Below are 15,866 nucleotides of genomic sequence, written 5' to 3' on the forward strand. Positions count from 1 at the left end.
TTTTAAATGATCACTTAAAGTCAATTCGAAATCGTGCGGCCGAGCTAGTCTCAAAAAGATTACAATTTGATCCTTGCAGTCAAATGTTGCGAAATTTTTATTAGTTACCTATTAAAAAAAGAATAAAATCATGATAGCCATTTTAGTTTTCAAAATCTTGAATGGAATATGTCCAATTTATGTGTCTGTCTGACAAACTCAGGTAAAAAACCGATACGTTTCATCACTACAGACGATACATTTATCAAACGAACTTAATTATCTGGTAGTCCCACCAACGTAGTTAGTAATAGAGTCTAAAAGTTTTGTCGTCTCTGGACCAGTTAATTAGAAAATTTTGCCAGAGCATTCACGTCAACCTGGAATGACATTGCTGGAGTTTCACCGGACCTGGATTCCAGTCGAAAAGTGCTTTTGAGGGCTTAGTAAAAAGCGCTGTAAATTCTTTTATATTTTGCTTAATATAAAAATTAAAAAACATTTTTATCATTATCTCGAGTTTTTCATACAGAAACATATCGAGCCTTTGTATATATAATAAAATTAAAAAACAATACCCAACATAATATCTGGGTAGGGTTGAACAAAAATTAACAAATATCAATAAAAACCTTTGGTGACGTTGGAGTCGATCGCAATTCCTTCTCAGATTGCCATTTGGATTGTTTTGAAAAAATGTGTGAAGATTTTGATGAACGGAACTTATCAAACATGGAATGAACTTTCATTCCTAGATCTTCTATAAGAGATTTTGGATTCTCACTCAATGAAATTGGTGTAATATGACCATCTTTTTCTTCTGCTGTTAGTTGAGATGGTAGTGACCGTAATTCAACAGACGCCTCTTTATCATTCAACTGTTTAGAATCACTAGGCAAAACGGTAATTTTAGAGCTTTCTCTGTTGGTAAATTGAAAAATGCTTAATAAAAGAAGATTAATGAAAAAAAAGTGAAACCTTGAAGAAATATCATCAAATTTTTTGTAAGATCCAATTTTTGTACTGCTACCTTTCTTTGTGTTCTCTTCTACTTCTTTTTTACCTAACAAAATCTCCTTGCTGGTACTTTTTCCTAAATAACTTAAGTCCAGCAATTGTGTGGCTGGTAAAGAACCAGTAGAAAACTGTAAAAACTTTGATTTTCTCCAGCTATTAGATGGAATGTTGACGAAATAGTGATCTGAATGAGATTGTTTTTCTGAAGAGTGTCTGGGTATTTTATCAATTTCTTTCAACGACAGCGGTCTCGCATTTGAAAGTTTTTCAGTTTTATGAATAGCCGCTTCACTTTTGACACTGCGCCTATATTTATCAGACAACTCCCCATTTAACGAAAAATCATTAAAAATGGAAGGTTTATTCATTGGTAATATTGCAAATATTTCATTCAAATAATCAGCGGCTGATAGACAATTTTGACAAAATACGTATTCCTGATTTCTCAATAAACTTTGCCCAAAACCGAATGACATACTTTTATCAACAAAATCAGTAACATACGGTACTGCTACATTAATATTCTCACTGTAGTCGTCAGGAGATGGATTAAAAAACTTGGGCCCGTTACGATTGTTTCCAAAGAAAGCACAACCTCCAACGCAACCACAAGTTTGCATGTTCCAAAGAAAATGAAGTCTTTGGGATCTCTGATCATGAAAGCGTAAAAAATCTTGTTGAGTATTTAGAAGTCGAAGATCTAACAACGTTTTGCTTAAGTCGATATGAATTGGACCAAGTTTCAATCCCCCACTTTCAAGCCAGGTGTTGGATTCTGAGTTAAAAGCCTCTGTTGTAATATCTATTGGTAGAGTTGACACGTAGTGTTTCAGAGAAATTTTTGGAAGAAGAATAGTCAGTCCTTCCATTGTTTTAGAATTGAATATATTGCATTTCGCCAGTCGTATCGGGTTTATCTGAGTGTATAACATCAATGAAAATCAGTATGTTAATGAAAATAGAAACATGATCATTAAAACCACGAGAATAATGAAAAAACCTGAAGGGAAAGAGCTGAGCCAGCTTCAACCATATGGAAGTCAATGCAATCCACAGACAACCTGACGAATTCATATTTGAGATCAGCAACTGTGGGACATGGCTTCAGATTGATCACCGATGATTTTGTACATTCTGGTTGAGGAACCATGTGTTGACATGGGGGAAACTCCTGGGGCCGAACCAGCTTGTTCTCTTTGTCACTGACCATAACAACGAAAGCTTGTAAACTTTCTACAATAATCTGTAACTGCAATTTTTTCATTCAATTTGAAAAGAATTTTATTTTTTGAACTGAAAATTTTGTAAATTCTAATATAAGTCTGTTTATGTGGATAATTATAATTAAAACTGATAAACTGAAAACTTTAAATAAAAAAGATGGTTGTTCAAAATTTTGATGAGATAGTCAAACCATTGAAAATGAAACAGCAGCATAACAACAGACTACAATTACACATGTTATAACAAGAAAAATAAAAAATCATATCCAACAGTGCAAATCAACTAAAATCAATTAATGTGTAACAAATACAAAAAACAACAAAATTAAAAAAGAAAAACCTGGGAAGATGTAAGTCTGCCAACAAAATCTCCCATCGTTACTTCAATCAACCAAGCATATTCCAAAGTTTCAGAATCAATGGGCAGACCTTTGTGGGAGAACATGGCGTGGCCTCTTATCTGCATCAAAAATTATAAATCCATCATTGTAGATGAAAAGTAATAAGATGGTTTATATGAGCTCAAGCTTATCTTAGACAGCGTTCAATCCATTTAAAATTAGATTCATTATTTTTACACGATTTAAAGTTTGCATTGAAATTTCTATTATTTAACAATTAATATTAAACAACATTTTTCTGGATTAATATAAAACCTAATAATTAAAATTAAAACACTGAAAATATAGTTTTAAAGAGCAGCAAGGAATCATACTTGCAAGGCAGACAGAGTTAAATATCCCGTCTGCAGATGTGAGTGCTGGTCAAGTCTCTGTCATTTATTAGAAAAAAAAATCCGCTTATTATTCATATCAATTATGTCAAACCCAATCAAAATCTCGTTACGAAATGAACATTTGAAAAAAAAACAATAATGATAAGCACAAAGAATAAAATTTCAAATAAAAAACAACTTCAATGTTATCCTTGCAAACAACGATGATTGGTGAGAAGAGAACTTGGAGCATGGTTTCGTGATATCTTTTGTCAACTTCCACAACCATTCTCTCCATAAATACACTAGGACATGGTGGACCATCATTTGTGCAGTGCTGTAATAAATCATATATATCATCATTTGTGCTATAATGAATCATCATTTGCGCCATATCATATATATCATCATTTGTGCTATGATACATCATTTTTGCTATACCATATATATCATCATTTATGCTATGATACATCATCTTTGGTATACCATATATATCATCATTTGTGCTATGATACATAATGTTTGCTATACCATATATATCATCATTTGTGCTATGATTCATCATCTTTGCTATACTATATATATCATCATTTGTGCTATGATATATCATCTTTGCTATATGATATATATCATCATTTGTGTTATGATATATCATCTTTGCTATACGATATATATCATCATTTGTGCTATGATACATTATTTTTGCTATACGATATAAATCATCATTTGTGCTATGATGCATCATTTTTGCTGTACGATATATATCATCATTTGTGCTATGATACATCATCATTTGTGCTATGATACATCATCATTTGTGCTATGATACATAATGTTTGCTTTACCATATATAGCATCATTTGGGCATCACATGGGCAATGCAATAATATACCATATCATCATTTGTGCAGTGATATAATATATCATGTATATTAATATTTGTGTATAATACATCATATATATCATCGTTTGTTCAGCGCTATATGTCTCTATCATTCGAGCAGTTTAAAGTCAAATATCGAAAATTTTTATCAAAGACTTAGTATATAAAATATTGTAACAAAAAATATTTGTTATATAGATTTGTTACTAAGGTTATGAAATTATGAAACCCCATTTATAATTAATGATTGTACCTATGGATTCAAAATTTTTGTGTTAAATTACCAACCAATATTTTTTTGAAAAATTTTTGAATGTTTTTAAATAATGTTCTATATTAATTCATAGATGGTAGATTTTATGACAGTGTTAGTTTTGTGAGGTTCGCTGACTGGATCCAGACTTCAGCAGACATAGTTAGTCCTTTCAAATTTCATATTACTTCTTCTATGCCTAACTCCAAACCAAACAAACTCTTTCATAATTTCAAATAAAAACGTGAACACGTCTACGTATAATAAAAATAGATAATGGCATAATAACCTTAACAAGATGTCCTTGAACGTCATGCAGTGTCAAATGGAACATCAAGTTAAACGACCTGTACATCCTAGCATCAAAATTGTCAACTGATGTAGAGGTACTTCTGAATGTGTCTTCATTTGTTTTTGAGGAATATTTAACACCATCATCATCCGTTCCCAAATTATATGGGACATTTATATTTGAAAAGTCCACGTTTTTAGATAAATCTGTGAAATTCTGATAGGAACCTAAATAATTTTCCTGGGTGAGAAAGTTAAACACTTCACTATATAAAAAAAACTGCCACTGTTTAATAAAACCAACCATATTCAGAAATTTGTTTAATTTCATAAAACAAAAAATGAAATGTTAATCAATCAGAACAAGAAAATAATAATTTTTTCAAACTTCTCTGAAAATTTTTAAAGATAATTTTTAGCAATAATAATAACAATAATAATAATAACTGTTTTTTAACAGTCTCGCTTTTGCATATGAAAATTTAACAAATTCATTTTTTCGATATTTCAAATGCTTAAACAGCCAGCCATCAAACAGAATCTGATTAGATGGACTCAGACTCAGTTCTGAATGGTTCAAAAAAAGTTCTAGTTTATTTAAACTTGGGTATATTGAACCACTTGTAACATTACTTCAAAAACATTTTCAAAGACACAACTTTACAACTCCATTTTAAATGATGCCCATGCACACATTTGAAAGTTTGTCAAAAACCAAACTAACATCATAACGTCTATCTATCATATATAATATCATTTATTAAATTGAATTACGACGATGAGCATTCTAACAACAGGGCCGGCCTTAGGTAGTAGGAGGCCCTAGGCAACTAGGCAAAGAAAATTTGGTGGCCCCAAGCGACATTTTTTTAAAATGTGCACAGGAAATTTTTACACATTTAAAAAATTTCAACCTGAATACGTTTGTTTTATGATAAATTCTTCCTGCATAATACTGCAATTAATTAAAAATAAAACAGTTAGGTATATAAAATTCGAAGCAGGATTTCTAAAAAAAAGTTGTTTTAATCTGCACTGAGAGGCCCCTAAAAATCGGAGGCCCTAGGCAACTGCCTAGTTAGCCTATGCCTAAGGCCGGCTCTGCTAACAAGACCAAACATTTTATGAATTAATATCCGTAAGACACAGCAGTCCAATTAATGTTACTTTGTTAAATTAACTACGTTCAGTTTGTAGATAACAAATTGATGCCAGTAGAAATTTGTTAGTTTTTTTGTAATCTTCAACAAAGCAGACCAACGAAGCTCATTTTATTTTAAACAAATAAAATATGGCTTAATGTTATATACAAAACATATTTCGCTACAAAACTGATTATAGGTAAAAGCAAAAACGCACCTTGAACTCTAAAGCACAAGCAACGAGGGATCCGTAAGCCTTCAAAACAGACGGTCCTATCTCAAGTTCAATTGATATATTGTCTGGCTCCAATTCAGATGCATCAAATTCATCGTCACCCCCACTGGTCTTGTTTTGAGAATGGTGCTTAGATTTCTTTTTAGAGGGGTTTTGAGGCCTGAGAGGTCTAAGTGGGATCAGTCTGAATGGAATCAAGATGGATTCTTCAGCATCAATTTCCTCGGTATTGAACGAACCAAGTTCCTTGCCAGTGTACAGCAGAGGCATGGGATGATAAGTGTAGACCATGCTGAAAGCAACTATAGGAGAAGTCACTACATCGACCCATCCATTTCTGTCAAGAAATATTAACGGGTGAAAATCAATCTCAATTGCAACATACCATTGATGACAACGTTTTAAAATTTAATAAACAGCCAAAGCAAATCACGACTGGAAAAATTACATCAAGTGTTAATTAGTCCAGAAAGTAAATAAACAAGGAACATTGAAAAATTTAATTTAAGTTTTTTGTATTAATAATGACATAACAGTATTATCGATTGAAATTCTAAGTTACCATCCATCAATCCTACATAAATTATTTGCATTAATTTGCTAATATATATTTATAATCTTATCAACCATTTCATGAAACATCACAAAAATCACACGTTTATCAAAATACAAATGCAGCTTTAAATAAAATATTAAAAAATTCGTTTAAATTCAAAATAACATAAAAAAAAAGTTACTAACTCTTTCAAACAGAGTCGATGCCATTTTTTGTCCTTTGGTTCCTCAGATGCAGCCTCATTCTTGACCAGACCCTCTCTCGACAGCAACTTCAAATGGTCGGACATGGCGATCAACATGTGGCGACTTGAATAATTTTCAGGAAGGTAAACAAACCCTTCAGCTGACTCTCCCTGGATCAATATATCATTAATATATATTATATACAAATATATATAAATAATGTTTATATATAATAAATAAATAATATAATATATAACTAATATTTATATACATAAATACATACATTATTATTATTATTCGTTTATTAAAGAAACCAAAAATAAGTTAAAAGAAACTGGTGGGATAGGTCACTTTCAACTAACAACTATTTGACACATGAATCAAACTTTCTAAAAAAAGAAAGTTTAATAAGATTTGTTTTGTCACAAAAATCAACAATCATGAACATTGAGTTATTTCAAAAATAAAACTATTTAAGAAATAAAATACTTCCATGGGTTCATCTACACACACACACACACGGGTTCATCTAAACACACACACACACACGCACACACACACACGCACACACACACACACACACACACACACATATATATATATATATATATATATATAGGATTGAAATTGTCAAAGATACAATTGTTAAAAAAATCAGTCATTTGCCATGGCGCTATATAAAATGACGTTAATATTATTATTATTAATATTATTATTATTATTATTATTGAAAAATTGCGGCTGTTAGCATAAAATTTGCGAGGTTTCCTTTGAGCTCCCACCAGTGACAAACATGAACTAAGCTGTTATGTCATATAATTGAATCAGATAACCTTATAAATTTAATGGGTTAAATGATAATGAGATGTTCAAAACTCTCAATTCATAGAGAGGCCACTAAACTTGTTGTTATTGATATAGGAACATCACACTATGAAACAAACATTTTCAGGCCTATAGCTACAACGTTCAAAAGATGTTTTACGCTAAATATTTCGCCACCCCACTGGACATTCTTTTCACAAGTGGCCTGTCAAGCAGAGTTATCAATGTAGAGCCAAGTGCGTCCTCTACAATAACGGCCACGTAATAGAGAGGAAAGAAAATGATTTAATCATAATCAAAATCTATCAAATTTATAACACGTAAGTCAGTTGAATATAAATGAACAATTAAAGAAACAAGAGAATAAATACCCTGATGAAAAGTTTACAAGCAACAGTTTCTGGAAGGTAATCATCAAATGGTAGCTGCAAAGTCAAGTCAAACATGTCGCCAGTAACTGCTATGTGAGCTGTATCGTTAAGTATAAACAACTGTTGCCATCAACAAATATCATAACATTGTGAACATCATTGAATATTACTGCTAGTTGTTCAATTTATTTTATATGCCAATAATTAACTGACCATCATGTTGTTCATCAAAAATTCTACAAAGACGAAAAATTACTACTGTAAATCATTAACCACTCAGAGAAGCTTTAAGCAAAGGTTTCTTTTATTATAAATTAGCCCAGTTCTATTTATATCATTCTTTTTTTAATATATCTAATGACAATTTTAAATTGTAAATTGAAAAAGTGAAACACATCAGTTCATCTTGTTGTACAATAATAACTCAATAACAACCTTAATATTAAATGGATCAAATCTAAAACACACTAACAACCTTGCACAACAGTCTAAGAATGTAATACCTCCAAAATTAATTAGAACAAATGCAATCAAATCTAACATAAGCCCCGATAAAAAGAGATCACTTGCCATTTTCTGTTGACGTGCCAAAGCAATCAATCCAGTTCCATTCATTAGTGAGCACCACAATCTCAAACTCTTTGATCATCAAGTTCAACTTCACATTGTAAGGTATGAAGGAATAGATATCTGGATGCGCTTTGCTAGACCAGTCATCAATCAAATCTGAAATTATTCAACCACAAATAAATCATCCAATAAAATATAAATTGAAAAAAATGTAAAAAGAGCAATTGCGATTTTCAAAGAGCAATTTCGTGGAAGAACAGCAAAGGAAATAATGATATGCAGAAGCATCCAATGACGAATACCTGAGAAAAAGATTTTATGTTGATAGAGCAGATGAGCTGTGGCCCGGCAAGCTGTTAGATCGTACACCCAATCTTGAAAATCATTCCAGTAGGTTGAATATTTCACTTTAATGAAGAACTGAAAATTTATTAAAATAATTTAACTAAAGTTAAATAATTTATATTAAAAATGAGTATGATTAAATTCTCGTATGGTTATTAATGCATTTAATAAATTGAAATGAAAAATGTTTCAATGGTCTGAGACCAAGCAATAGATGCTGAGATGTGTTTAGTTTCCGCCAACTTTGATGAATAACAAATGTAGAGAAGTGGCCAAGTGGCTAATTTAGCTTTATCTTGCCCCTAAGTATAAAAAATGACTTAGCCGTTAATTACTCCAAACAATGCATAATATAACAAACAATAATGGGTTGAATATAATATAACGGGTAGTTGCAGATGAAAACTATAGAGAGCAATATACATGCATATATATACAACTTAAGATTGATGGGATCACCGTGATCGTACAAAATTATACAAAACAACCATCATAGAAAACATTAAATAGGCAGGCCGTAATATAAACTAGGTCATCAAAAAGTCAAAAATAAAGAACTAAAAAATATGCAGTGAATGCCATGACGTCAAGGTTGAAACTTATTAAAAGCATTAAAATATCGCTGAGATGTTATTTTGTTATGTCAACACAGAATCTGAGCTAATGTAAGAGTTTTTTAAACGCAAAAGAACTACAAAAATATGTCTAAATTAAAAAAAAGACTAAATAATAAAGGAACCACCTCTAATGTTTCGCATTCAAGAAGATTTCTGTACATGAGACTGGTGCTCGCATCGACATGCATCAGCTGGCCCGTCAGTGTGAATGTATATTGGGGCTCATCTAAGAACCACGGAATTGTGAATTCTAAATATGACCCCTGCTTGAAATTCATGTGCACAGCTTGAGTTTCCTGTACATTCAATATAAATAGCTATCAATAACATATCTAAAAAAAAATTAAAAAACATATTTTTAAACTTACATAAAAATTTTTATTGCAAACTATTTTACAAAAATTATTATAAAGCCAAACGTTACTGAATTTAGTAAATAAAGAAAAGATTACTGACCGTTTGCTTGGTAAAAAGTAAGTCAAAGGTCACATCATTCTGCACACTCATCTTAAAATCGAAACTTCGACAAACTCTCAGCTGTCCTGGTTGTGGCAGTTCACTGGCCTTCAGTGGCACATAGTTTGCCGGTAGGAAAAATTTGTACAAAAACTCCCTGACAAATTTTTTAATATGAATTTTAAAATAAAAATCAATCAATCTTACATAAAAATAATCAATAATCAATCAAACGTAAAAATAAGCATCTTGGATAATGATTAGATGACTGGTCTTGATTTGCAGTAACTAGCTTCAATTAAATGTAGATGTCCGTCGGCCTATCTTTTGCAAAAAGTGGCGTCAATAAGATATATTCACGTACCTACCGTACGTACCTTAACGGTTGAACCGTTTGTGCCACTGAGAACTATGCAATAGGCAAAAACACTATTAGATTAGAACCCAATGAAAATTGAAACTGACCTCTGCCTCTCACACCACGGACCATAACTGAAGTCAGTGTTTTTGCCACACTTGATGTCCATGCCCCAACAGGGCCAGGTCCTCACAGATATCACGTCACCATTAGCCAGATATACACTTTCGGGCTCATACGGTACCAGACCTACAAAAACGATGCTATGAAACTTTAACGACGAATTTATGGATTTAACAACAACTGAGATTAATTTTTACATAGCAGCAACTCTTAAGATTTTAACAGATACTTTAGAACTCTGTTGGATATTAAAATTTAAAAAAGAATTTGACTGTTGTAAACAGGTGAACCTGGTTCATCTTGATAGTAATAAATTTCAACGTTGCTACTCCTAACAAGGGCAAATCCTTCTCCCATGCAACGTGGAGGCCTACATATAATGATCAATCAATTAGTTAATTAATTAATTAGTTAATTAATTAATTGTGATGATGTGATGAAATGGACCTTCAGTCAGTGCATGAAGAAGTTTAATGAGTTGTTATACACATGCACTTATTAAATGACGAAGAAAGGGTAAAGTTTAGCAATTTTCATACACCAAATCTAATTTGCCAGTCTTCTAAAATCTCATTTTGGTAAAGTTTAAAATATAAAAGAAAGTTATTATTCAAAAATATTAATGAAAAAAAAATGTACTTTTTCCATTTAAGTTCAAACTTAAACAAAACAAACATAATACAAAACAATGAATAAAGGCATCCATCATCTTGAAACATGGCCACACTTACTCATCAGCCTTGCCAGAATATTTAGGGCTGGGAACCAGCATAATTTTAAAATTGTCTGCTCTGCACTTGACGATGTGCATGAACAAATCAAACGGTGTTGAGGATGGTTTTGTCGTGTAGACCATTCTCATTTCCCTTGATGTAATCATCAGACTTTGAGGCATTAGGTAATTGCCAAAAATTATTCGACTCTGTAATTAAAAACATCAAAACTAATTATCCTCATTTAAATACTTCGCAGTTCATAAAAACCTTTCATCTTTAGATCTTAACTATTACACACCAAAATGTGAGTTACATAACAAAAAAGTTATCATAAAGAAAATAATTCACTGAAAGCTCATTAAATACATCTGGCAAAACCATACTTGAAAACCCAAACAAAAACTAATAGTATTGAAGAAAGAACAAAAAATATTAAAATAACAATAATATAATATTTTAAAACAATATTGAGATTTCTTTAACATCATGAGAATCGAAGAGTTGAATTAAAAACTGAGGGACCAACATTTGAAATGTCAAGTTTGATGACAGGTATCAAGTCCCTCCACTGCCATCTCTTCTTGTTCAGCAAGACAGCTGAACTACTGAATGTTACAACAACGAGACCATTTATTACCAACAGATAATTTTAAATGTTTAACTAAATTTATCAATATTAATTAAAATAGCAATGAAAACAAATTTTATTTCATGGATGATAATTTAGTTTTTTTTACTGTTTATTAAGTATAAACAAAGTTCATGGTCAAATTCGTTGTTATATTATGCAATGCTGAAAAAATTAAATATTTAAAAAATGTTAATTCCGAAATTGAAACTCATACAATAAAATTTGAATATTGAGAGAATTTGAGACATTATATGGTTCAATTTTTATACAGGTGTTACAAGGAGGAGTGAATATTTTGTGATGGCTAGAATTTATTGGGATGCGAAATTGCATAAACATACCAAACAGAAAAGAAGAAAATTTGAAAAAAAATTAAACAATAATAAAATCTAGAAAATGAAAATAAAAAATTATTTGAACTCATTTTTGGACTTGTCATCATGTAGAGATGTATTCAATTTGTCTGGTGGTATTATATTTTGATCCAGCCCAAAAATCTTTTCGAGTTCCGAGAAATTAGATGAATAATTGTACAAATGAAATTCCACATTCTCCAAATAAAGTGACAGTCGAGTGTCAGAATGAGATAAATCTGAAACAATGAACCAATTGAACTAAATTACAAAATATACATATAAATATATATATATATGCATTTTACACCAAAAAATATATGATAAATTACAAATCTGTGAAGCTCTTAACAATGTTCTTTTATCACACCAAATTTTTGAGAACGAAAAAAACTATCAAGCGATTTTTTTTTAATTTCTAACTTCAAAAAACTCCAATGAAATTTATTAACTTGTAGGAGCTCCATCAGTGGCAGATGGCTATTCGTCTAATGCAGTTGTAAAACAAATTATTCTGCCAATAATTACACCTCTAACATACTGCAAAAACTAATCATTTCAACAAAATGGTTTTATTAACTGCTTGAAAACGTCTACTAAAGCTTATACTTGTTCGAAAAGTAAAGATAAAAAAAGATAAGATATTTCCAATTATCGTCATATCACTATAATTTCTACATACTATAAATCAATTGAAAAATTAGTTCACTATCATTTAACAAATTTCTTAAAATATAATAACATCATTAATTGCAGTCATCAATACGGTTTAACAAAACAGTTTTACAAAGTTTGATATTTTGCATTTATATTAACATGTCTGGGAAAATATTGACACAGAGTTGTCGACTTTGGGTGCCTTTACTAATATTTCAAAGACTTGTGACAAGCTAGATCACAGTATTTTTCAATTGACAATTACAAATCCTCACATTCTTCAATGTAGAGCAATCTTCCACAAAAATGTATCCAGGGCCCTTAATGTATCTTTTATTTATTCTTTTTATTAATTACATCACTAATCTATCAATCAATCTTCATTTAGCGTCTAGAGACCCAGTTTCCTGAGGTAGGACGTTGTTTTCTTTGCCATCAAATTTTTGCGCCAAATTAGACGATCAGTTGTATCCATTCTTCATTTAGCGTCTAGAAACCCAGTTTCCTGAGGTAGGACGTTAAACGACCAGTTGTATCCATTTCATTTAAATTTAGAGCTTTCATGTTTTGCTCGATTGTTTGCGACCAGGACTTCTTTGGACGGCCTTTGGGACGTGTGCCAGGTACTTCAACATCTGCAAGAGAAGTTATGGCACTGTTTCCACTTTGTTTGACATGACCAAACCACCGCAGACGGTGTTGCCGGCATTCGTCCTTTATATCATCTAAACCAGCACGACGCAGGATTTCGGTAGATTTGATGTGGTCCTTCAGACTAATTCGTTGCATCCATCGACGACAGCTTCAGCTGTTCCAGTACAATCCAGAACATCCCATGGATATTGAAATAATGTGACTTTCTACATCACTAAGTCATCAAATCTACTACAATTTACTCTTTGTGCAGATGAATGACACCACTATTTTAATCATTTTCAAATCATCGAATAAAACTGTACTATTAAATTAAAATTATGGATGATTTGCATGTAAGTAGAGGGTCTTAAAATTAATACTAACAGAGCAACATGTATCCTATCTGAATCCAAAATAACATAAATTAAAGCAAAATTATATATGGTCTCTCCTTGCACTATCACACAAACCTTTTTTTCAAAAAATGCTGTACGTACTAAGATTATTTCTATCTTTTATAGAATTATAATTTTAAAAAAATTCTCTTATTTCCAAAAATATTGTTAACAGTCTGCATCAATTGCCATTAGGCCAGCAAAGCATACTGATTAATTGCATATTTCACCATATAGAATAGTTTTACTCCCACATTCAACATTTGTTAATGGTGTAAGGAGCTTCTATTTTATTTTATTTTGTGTTACTAATACACACTTGCTATACATTCACTAGCTTATGCATGATTTATTTGTATATTTGTATTTTTACCTCATTTACATCCAGCAAGCTGGTTGTAAAGATTTCTGCTCGTACGTCATGAAACTAACTTTGTCTAGCCAATATGCCAAGTACAGACAATGCAAATGAGAATATGAACCCATCATCTCACACATCCAGACGAATCATAACAACAACAACAACAACGACAACAACGACAACAACTACAACAACAACAATAACAACAAGCTTATGATTTAATAAAAGAAAACTAAAGCCTTGTCAAAGAAATAAATAAAAATTAAAAGATTAGCTCACCTTCATTGAAATCCTTTTTGATGAGTGGCTGCCACCATCTGAATATGGCATAACCAAGCTTTAATCTCACTGAGTAATCTTCAGTTATCCATAAAACTTCTCTAAACATAATCTTCCCGGACAGAACAGACAGACTAAATGAGCCTAAAAATATTTGGTAATTGATAACATTATATGTTTATTTAATTGTAAATAAATATTATCAAAAAAGGTATATTAAGAGTTTAAATATCAATCAACTATGAATTATTAAAATTTGTACGATGTTATAAAACTGATGAAGTTTTGCTGAAGATGAAATGTTCAGAAAATTTTTTAGCTTTATTATGTTCAAACTATTTATAAATTTGGGTAATTGTGGCTTTTTATTTATTTTGTATGCCATTGATTTAATAAATCAATTTATATTCATCCGCTAAAAATATTTGATTCTTGAATGATCAAAAAACTTTTGTCATTTTTAAATCATGACAATTATTTACACTAATTTATTTTGGCTAGTGCAACCCAATTATCTTGAACAAACTACTTTTCAAGCAATTTCTAAGCATATGAATTTAAAAATAAATTTTTTTCTAATATTGATATTTTATCAAAATAGTACATACAGACAAATAAAAAAACACCTACAACAAAATCTTACCATAAAACAAAGGTGAAAAAAGAAGAATGTATAATATGGACAATGAATAGATAACAAGGAATTAAAACTGATGACATAGAATGCAGGTGAATAACAAAAAGGAAAGAGCGGATAACAACAAATTACGAAGAAGATGAAAAAATAACAATTAAGCAAAATAAAAGTTGATAAATACTATTTAAAAGAAGTTAGCTGTTCAAATAGCTGGAAGTCATCAAATTAATTCAAATCTGCAGATCAATCACCAAACATCCATTATCAAATCATGATCATAATTTTGAAATTCTAATTCTATTTTAAGCTGCTAAAAATAAATTTAAAATATTCAATTAACTTTAAGCTGCAGCCGTCAAACTTGTTGTGTTGTGCTCAGGTCACCAACACTAGCACTTAAAACTTAAGCGACTAACTAAATTACTGAAGCTAATTATTAAGATAATTCAATTGAAAATTATTAATAAATAAATCAGTGTTTTACTGTTAAAAAATGTTAATTTTTAAAAAGATTAATAATCAATCATAATAAACATTTAAAACTTGTAAAAAAAAAACTCAACCAACCAATTTTTAAATAGCCATACTTGAGAAAGCGATTTATGGCAAGAGTTAAAAAAAACCCAACCACTCTGGAGTTGTAGTATGTTAAATAAACGATCCATACTATGCTACAAAACGCAGCGACGATCAACCAATAATACGATGATTGAAATGATTCGTTTATATCAGTATTATTGAACATTTTCATGAATTGAAATTAATTTGAACTTACGAAACAAAAAATGCAACAGACCGCAACTAAAAGACCACAACTTTTTAAAGACTTAGATTAATTTTTAAATTTCTTAATCGTGCAGAAAGTTGTCACTATATGTTTAAAATACCTATACCGGCACACAAACGCTCCGCGCGTATTTTCAGTGCGCTTTAGTTTTATATCTAAAATAATTCTTCTATTTCCGTAAACAATTATTTATCAAATTTAACAATTTTTATTGTTTACTAATAAATATTTATTTATTTTTTAAAATTTCATTTATTTTTATTACTTTTT

The 15,866-nt window shown here is 30.7% G+C and overlaps 1 protein-coding gene across 1 annotated transcript; it reads right to left on the bottom strand.

Annotated features, from left to right (window-relative positions):
* Positions 1-1,421: 1,421 nt before the first annotated feature.
* Positions 1,422-15,554, bottom strand: HELRODRAFT_72794 (hypothetical protein; the record flags this gene model as incomplete). The annotated part of the gene is made up of 21 exons (XM_009013717.1): positions 1,422-1,913; positions 1,997-2,245; positions 2,560-2,679; positions 2,935-2,991; positions 3,134-3,271; positions 4,360-4,602; positions 5,721-6,075; positions 6,480-6,649; positions 7,676-7,773; positions 7,794-7,795; positions 8,242-8,401; positions 8,548-8,665; positions 9,333-9,503; positions 9,664-9,816; positions 10,125-10,270; positions 10,435-10,514; positions 10,876-11,066; positions 11,387-11,462; positions 11,912-12,083; positions 14,173-14,316; positions 15,377-15,554. Coding segments are annotated over 21 exons (3,513 nt in total), but the record flags the coding sequence as incomplete, so codon positions are not given.
* Between the last annotated feature and the right edge of the window lie 312 nt (positions 15,555-15,866).

Source organism: Helobdella robusta, assembly GCF_000326865.2.
Source record: "Helobdella robusta unplaced genomic scaffold HELROscaffold_12, whole genome shotgun sequence".
NCBI classification, from domain to species: domain Eukaryota; kingdom Metazoa; phylum Annelida; class Clitellata; order Rhynchobdellida; family Glossiphoniidae; genus Helobdella; species Helobdella robusta.